Consider the following 8,851-nt stretch of genomic DNA (forward strand, 5'->3'; position numbering starts at 1 on the left):
GGTACGGTCGTAACAGCGGATGACGCGGTCACCAGAAATATTCTCTGAAAATATCGAAATCTTATAAGGCCAAAAAAAGTGATGGCCATGGCACATCAAGGTTGGCACAAAATTGCAATTGCAAGATTCGCTTACAAAATTCGCGAACGTAACTTTTTATGAAGAAGCACATTAGAAGAAAATCATAATGCACCAATAAAGTATAAGCGAATGTTCACAGATATCACCGAGTTTATCTGTGAATGTATTTCAGTATTGTATTAGCCAACCCTGCAGTAGCGGTTTCTGATAGCATATCAAATTTGTTAGTTATTTTAATTTAGTTGGAAATTTTAATTAGCCGTACTTACTTACCATTATTACTGCCGCATGTGCTAACAACTAATATTTAACCGAAATAAATATTTACAGTGCCATATATATCCAATGTATAACACAGTCATACGCAAATGTCAAAGACAGATATCATACTTAATTTTATAAGTATATTAAAATTATGGGCTTTTATATTCCATATGCGCACGTGCGAGAGAGAGAGACACGTAGCACAAAGCAGAATACATTATTTTAAAAATTTATTATTCTCATAAATATAAAATGATACAAACTATATGAACTCCGATACTTCAAACAAATTAAAACAAAGGAAGTTATGGGAGTCAGACGTGGTAAGTGTGCAGATAAAATTTTATATGTCACATTTACTCAAGTCACTAAGTCATTTAAAATTTTACATCATTCTACTAGTACGTTTCAAAAATATGTTTTAAAACAAGATTTTATGATTCTATTGTAATAATACAGTACAAAAAAAATATAGAAACTGCATAAATGGCTAATAAGCTTTCTACAATAAGCCTAAGCTTTGAGTCTTAAGCCTAAGAAATTTACTTAGTGATCATTAAATTGCAGATATTTATGCAAAATACTTAACTGAATATTAACTATTGGACTTTAGCAATCAATCGTTGTTCGTTAAAGAGTTATTAAAAAATGAAGTAAAAAGATTGAAATTGCCATCTGTAAATGTGCAATTTATGCAAAATATGTATTTTATACAAAATATTCAGTTAAGTATTTTGCATAAATATCCATAATCTAGTGATCAAGCTCGATTATTATTTTCATATTCGACTGTGATTGATCAATTACTTACTGCTTAAGATTTATAGCTTAAGTAACAGCTTATTCTAGAAGTGTGTGTACCTATGTATTATACTACATAATGAACATAGATAAAAGTAAAATTTTTATATGTGTAAAAGTTACAATGTTTCACATATAAGGGAAGGTAAGGTGTTTTATCTTAGCATTTAGAATCGCTATGAGTAATCACTATTTATCACCTTGCTAGAGTATTTGAACAATCCTCCAGCTACTTACCAACTATAAGAAAAATATTAGAATTCCAAGAACCGTTCCACTACAAAAATCCACCAAAAAACCACCAACTTAAACTGAACTGATTTCCATAGGAACCACAAGTGGGGCAAAGTTAAGACGTTCGTTTTAACTTCGCCAAATTGACTGATAATTAACAAGAAAAAATATTCCGCGAGTCAATCGTTCGCAACAACCATACCGTATAACACTCCGCGTTATACAAAATGTATGTGTGTGTAAATATTTTAATCCGGCACTTCGTCCCGAACAGATAGATTGCGATCACGCGTTATCTAGTTAGATCGTACAATCAAACGTAGGAGGTTAATACGTAACGGCAATATTTATACCATTACGTGTCCTCATCGAAATACGCTTGTTTCGATAACGCGGAGCATCCGCGACGATACATAAACACTAATGAAGGCGACAATAATTTCCCTGAAAAATTGAACACCTCATCGCCTCGCGTCATTTTGGACATCGATCGTTGACTTGATCATTCTCATTTTATATCACGACATTCGGCGAGCCGACGGAGTTGACTTACCTAATGTCTGTTCACCGTCATTCAGTAAGACTGCCAATGTCACAGCCCGACCGTCTTTCAAGATAATTTATGAAAAACAGCAAAACAGCTTCCTCATCGTTATGGCGAAAGCCGTACATCCGTGATTCGTGGCGTATCACATTTGCATAACTATTTATGGATGCAGGTTGCAACCTGCCAGTGATTGAATGAAACACGAATAGTGTCCCTAGAATACACTAGAATGGACAATGTATCCTTTTTGAGTTCCGAGTAAGCTAGTCACACACCACACACCACACACACACACACACACACACACACACTACTTTCGTAACAATACTGTAAACGTAGATTTTCGACCAATCGCATTGCTCGATTCAATCGTTCGTAACCGTAACCGTAACAATCGAGCAATGCGATTGATCGAAAACTTTACTATTATTATGCCCTTATTATTAGCCTTATGCATGAAGCGCATGATGATCGTTTTATCCTTTTTTATTATTTGGTGAATAACAAGGACAAATGATGCATCATGTGTTTCATGCGAAACTCGGAACGCACTCTTTATGACGTGTTTGTACTCTGAAATAAATCTATGAATGATCGTTTGATGGTAATTCAGGAAAGTATATGATACAACAATTTTACATATTAACGTATATTGATAAGGCAGAAAACGAGTTATTTATTTAACAGAAATAAGATTAAAAAAAATGTGAAAAATATATATACATATAAAGTTTGTATTAAATTTGTGAAAACTAATTTTTTATATAACAAATTTAATTAACAAATTTAATTATGATTTTTGTTGCAACTTTGAATTTTCAATTCCTTGGTAAATATAATATTTAAATTTTTAGTCCCGGGAAAAAATGTTATATATATGAATATTTTATATATAATTATATATAATTGTATATAAAATATATCAATTTTTTAATGTAATTATATATAATTATATATGAAACATTTTTTCTCGGGATATCTAAAATCAAAATAATATTATTGTAATTGTTAATTGAAAAATGAGATTACAAATTATAATATCTACAAATTAAAATAAATATGGACAAATGTAATTTATAAAAGTATCATCTTCTTATTTTAAAAATAATATAATTTAAAATGATTTTGGAATTATTAATCAAAATGAGTTAAGTAAACATTACTCTATCGATTATTAAAAATTAATTAACTTTTAATAATCGATAATTTTATAAAAATTGCAACTTAAAAAGGAAAGGGTTTTTTTTTTAAAAACTGTGAAATGAAATTTAATTATATTATCAAGTAAAAAGAATAGTGTTTCCTTTTTTAGAGAAATTGAAATGTTTTGTTGTGTCATTTTTAAAATAAAAGGGTGATATACGAAAAAGACTTGTAGAAAATAATTTTATTAATTTTTAAATTTAATAGAATCAAAATATCAAAATTGTCATAAAACATATATTTTATAAAATGGTTATTTATCTAATTACAAAATGCAAATTACAATTTTATAACAAAGGAACAAATAATTTTATTTTTGTCATTGAAATAAAACGATTAAAATTAAATGAAAAAAATAATTCCTTCGTTCCAATTTATCGAACGTATATCATTTATGTTTATTTCTGCTTATTAAGTTTATTTCCTTATTGCTTTTTTATTATTAGAATTAGAACTTCTTTTCTTCCTTTTTTAAAAAAAATCTAGAGAGATATTATAAGAAGATTTATATAAAAAAAACCTATAAATGATTTCGAAATATTGTATTATATGATCAAATATGATCAAAGCACATTTATTGATAACTGTCATGACACGTATTCTTCGTCATCTCAATGAAAATCAACCTATATACGAAAACGTATTGGAACTCATGCGGGGATATCGTAATCGGTGGCAGGAGAGGCCCTGAGATGCGTGGGCCTGACACATTCGCTTGGTCCCATTGACGGTCAGTCGGTGGCCTCGATCTTCACTGTTAGCGTGGATGTGTCCTTACGACTTTGCGTTATCATCAGGAATGCGTTTTCGCAAGTAATCCGAAGGCGCGATTATGCTATCACGCTACTATGGGATATTTATCTTATGTATTGCCACGATAGCCGGAGCATCATTTCCGCTGGTGGGGAGATGGTGTTCTATCTGGTTCACGCTAAGTAGCGTTAGCGTGCTATTCACCTTACCGGAGATCACACACCAATGGTCGCTCTTAGGATTGAATCTCTGGTCGAATCATACAGCGGATAAGCCGATGTCTAACGAGCTTTTTGAACGTGACGCGATTCGATTTTCCAGAGGTGAGTACATTGCGAATATTATAACATTATACAAACGAAGTGAAGAAATTGAAAAGAGGAATATCCATACACGGAAAGAACGATTTTGATGAGATATCTAAAAATTTTGCAATACCGAAAAATTATTCTTGTTTGATTAAATCAATTGCTTATTTGATTATATAAATATTAATTTATCTTGTATCTTTATTTCTTTCGCTGAAAAATATAATATATATTTTAATTAAACACATAAATACATATATTCTTTTCATCGAAAGAAAAAAAAAAACGAACTGAATCAATTTAGTGAACATTTTTTTTCTCAGCAAATAAAGATCTGAAAATAATTTTGTTGGATTATCAAAATGACTCTTATCAATGTAACTCTTAAGTATCGACGGCAAAACATTTTAGCAATCACTTAGTGTTTTATATAATTATTTTGATAATCCAAACAAAATTATTTTTAGATCTAGCTAAATTTAGATACTTCAGCAAATCTTATTTTTTTCCTTGTATAGTTCTCGGTAACGTATTTTAATAATTCAAAACCAAAATACCATTATCACAATCATTTTGAACGTTGTAAACTTGATATTGATAATGTCTTTCTCTTTTAAGCTGAAGAAAATTGAAGATTTTGTAAAGAAGATTGTATGTCTTTTCTTAGCTTACCATCGCGTTTGTTTTCTGAATTGAGAGAAACGTAAATGAAAGAATAAACCCTTTTCCTTGCAACATGCATGCAATTTTAAGAATTTTACGAAGATACTTTTCCAAATGTATTTTCTGCGTATTAAATGATACATACATGTGATGATAAATTATATAATACAATTCAATAAATAATTGTGCAAATGCTATTTATTAGTTTTGATGATATTTTTATCATTAAATTACTTGTTTTTTTTTTCATCAATCAAATGTATCGCTTTTCGTTTTTAAAAAATGTAATAATTGATTAATTCGCAGCACTTGAATTAATTATTTAAAAAATTGAGTAAAAATATTGAATAAAAATTAATAATGCGAAGTTAAATTTTTATTGAAGGCTTCTTGAAGAAGTCCTCTTTCAAACGTAAAGCAATGGTATTTAAATACAATAAAAAGACATTAAGCAAATAATGCGGATTGCAAATAATTCTACATTGAAGAATTATACTAAATTTTAATAAATCATTTTTTAAATAGTACTAATTAAATACTTACTAAACATAAAGATATATTTATTTAGTACAACAATCATTAATTTGATTAATTATTTTTATTGAGTAAATTTATTTACTGTAAGTAAATGTTAGTTGGTACTATTCAAATAAATATTTATTAAAATTTAGTACATTTTTTACATTTGTTCTCTAAATATACGTTCGTATAAATTTGTATCTGTAAATTTTCATCAAATTCTTCGCATAATTAATTTATCTATTACCTACATTTATTTACATTTCGGAAAGTAACTTGATTATTTAACGATTAGAACGGACGAGAGCATTTTTCCCAGTTTATTTGACTCTTTTCGCGTTTATCTGCAGTGCTGAACTTCTTTCCCGTTCCGGTCGAGGAAGAGTGCCTGTCCGAGGACAAACGACGTCAGGGAATATGCATGAACACATATGAGTGCCATATTCAGCGCGGGCAATCTCATGGATCATGTGCGCTCGGTTTTGGCGTGTGTTGCATATGTGAGTATACCTGTCATTCGTACGTAATATAACTTGCCATGCGCATCATCTTAAAGCGATATCGTGAAACCTATCTGGAAGACCTACAAAAGCGCCAATTCATTCTGGTTGCGATAAAAATGATCTCTCTGACGTCGTATTCATATCCTAAATATTTCTAATTCCTAATGAAATTACTAATTCCTAAAGATATTATGTGTCATTTTTCTACACCCTTATTTTTTCACGCTTAGAGAAATTTTTGATTTCAGGTATGCAATTATAAACAATAGTTTAGATAACTCAAAATTATTTACATAAAAATGCGATACATTAATGTATTGCAGAGAAGATAAAGATAATTTCATTTTTAATTTATTTAAATAAAAAAATGAAATTATTTATATAATAATTTCTTGTAGATAATTTTAAGACAATATTGTTTTTAAATAAAATAATTTAAGATATAGAAACGATATATATATATATTCACATTTTTATTTATAATATAAATCTTTATTTCTTACATACAAGCAAAAATTTTTCAAATTTTTCGCCTGTCGTTCTCAAAATTTTCGAGTAATATATTGATGCCAAGACGTTCCATTGACACCGATATATAATAACAAAATATGTTATATTGAAAAAAATCTATTTGACATGTGAATAAAAAATAAAAATTTAATTGTTTAGATTTAAATGTTAAACATAAAACTATTTCAAATAAAAACTGTTAAAATTAAAAATGTCTATACATACATATATATACTTTCTTTTTAAATTAAATAGTAAAAAGAAGGTAATATCGCTGATACAAATCAATGCTTAAAATTACAAAATCTGGACAGCATTCATCTAACAAGATTAAACATTCGTTTTACATACATATATAAAAAGGGAGATGTTTTAAAATCTTACGTATTATACATTGATATAAATTATTTTATGCCCGTTTCCTCCAATGTATATTAACTTCAATCTCAATTTAACTTACTCTTCATCTTTCTCTAATTTTTAGAATTAAGAAAAAGATGAAGAGTATAAAAGTTGAAGAGATTAAAGTTAATACATTGATGTAAAATGGATAATACAATTAATATAAAATAATTTGAAAAGTAGCACTTCTTTTATTTAAGATAAAGATGGAAATAATACATATTCTAATAATTTACATAAAAATAAGACGAAGCCAATCCTTCATCTAGATACTTATCTAGATAATTTGTATAGATAATTGCAAATACTGAACGTTTTTTTTTTAATTTAAATAACTGATTAATCAGATTTTACGTCATATTTCTTTTAGGCGACATTGCTGTTTAACATCGTCCCAAAATAAAGCGAAAAATATACTTCTGGTTAGAAGTCGTACGTTATTTTTAGCATCTAAAATTGTATCTGTGCAATCGCAATTTTCTTATTCGCTTTGTCGATTTGATGCCGGATCGATCAGCGCTTTTCTGTTAAGTTTAACGGTATCGCGATAGTCGGGTGTAATTCCGAGATGATCTCAAGCAGCACGTTCTCCTCGATAGCGTGAAAGGGAGCACTCGAAGAAGGAAAGAAAAAAAGAAGAAACGGTACGCTTACCCGGTTCGCATGAGGAAGAACTTGAAGACTATACAGTTACTTAATTGCCTTTCGGTGCGGATAGTATTGTACTATACGAATTCCACTGTCTCCCTATAATATCTTGTTTATATTGCTCTTAACAATTCGCAAATATCGAGCGTGACTGAGCATATCTTTCTTTAAAAATCTATATTACATACAAATATGCAATTCCATGTGTAATTGAACTGCGAGATTTGAATCTCCTCTAAGCGCGTTATATCGTAAATTTTACATTTTATGGACACGTGCGACATACATATTTATCTTTCTAGCAATAAATTTTCTGTAGAATTTAAACTCAACTTTATATTCTCACAAAATCCATTAAAATTTGCTGAAAGATAGATATCAACAGTGTTCATCTTCAATTCTAAAATTTACTTCATTAAACATTTAAAATTTGCAACGTTAGACTTAACAACTTCGTAGTTGGCTGCTGTATTAAATTCTCATTAATTAGGGAAGGCACCGACTTGAAATTCGTTAAGTAATGCACCATTTATATACATTAACGGTGATTAAATGACAAACTGTGTAGACTTCTAGTGGAAAGTAAATTTAGTACAGATTTTACTTATTTCTAAAAAATTTAATATCGATTTCATTTCCTCGAAAAAAATCTCCTCGGATTAAGATTCTATTATGCAGCTAACGATGTTAATTTTCTTTATGAGGAGGTAAGATAATGAAGCTAAAATAGAAATTTTGTAGCATTATTTTTAATGGTGTACATCTTGATGATGATTAAACTTTTATTATAACAAACATCCTCATTTTATGCCGCTACTTAAAATTTAAATCTCATGTAGCATGGAAAAGTTTTTATACGCTAGCATGAAACTGTTCCACCGTCCGTCTCCGTTTTATAAAGTCTCTCGTCCAATTTCTCTTTATTGCTTTTTATTCGGTCTGCATCCATTCGCTTTTTCCGTCACGGTACATGCTATTGCACAGTCGAAAACAGGGCCATACCGTACGTACGGATTCTTGACCGATTTCGCGAATACAACTTCTTGCCATCTCTCCGTATACGCTGCATCTTGAAAGTCTGAGTTTTATTTATATCGGCCTATCGCCGGATGCCATCATTCCGCAGAAATAATTTAATATCGCAAAATTTAATGTATTACGGAAGAAAGATGATGCATATGCACTTCGAGCAGATTTACGAGAGCTATAACACGAACAAATAAATTTCTAATGCTCTCATGGTCAAAAGACATGGACGTGACCTTTAGATATAAATAACTCATCGCAGTTTTACGGGATTAGAACAACAATTAGTAATAAGCGGCGGACAACAGTATAAAAAAGGATATGTGTGTGTGTGTGTGTGTGTGTGTGTGTGTGTGTGTGTGTGTGTGTGTGTGTGTGTGTGTGTGTGT

At 29.7% G+C, this 8,851-nt stretch overlaps 1 protein-coding gene across 1 annotated transcript in view; it reads left to right on the forward strand.

Moving 5' to 3' along the window:
* The first annotated feature begins 3,962 nt into the window (after positions 1-3,962).
* The window catches only part of LOC105627049 (cubilin-like), a 10,026-nt gene continuing 5,137 nt past the window's right edge, over positions 3,963-8,851 (forward strand). The window contains exons 1-2 of the mRNA XM_012208328.1: positions 3,963-4,206; positions 5,724-5,873. Of these exons, the coding sequence (XP_012063718.1) occupies positions 3,963-4,206; positions 5,724-5,873 (394 nt within the window). The remainder of the gene's footprint in view (positions 4,207-5,723; positions 5,874-8,851) is intronic.

Source organism: Atta cephalotes (assembly GCF_000143395.1).
Source record: "Atta cephalotes unplaced genomic scaffold scaffold00008, whole genome shotgun sequence".
Taxonomy (NCBI): domain Eukaryota; kingdom Metazoa; phylum Arthropoda; class Insecta; order Hymenoptera; family Formicidae; genus Atta; species Atta cephalotes.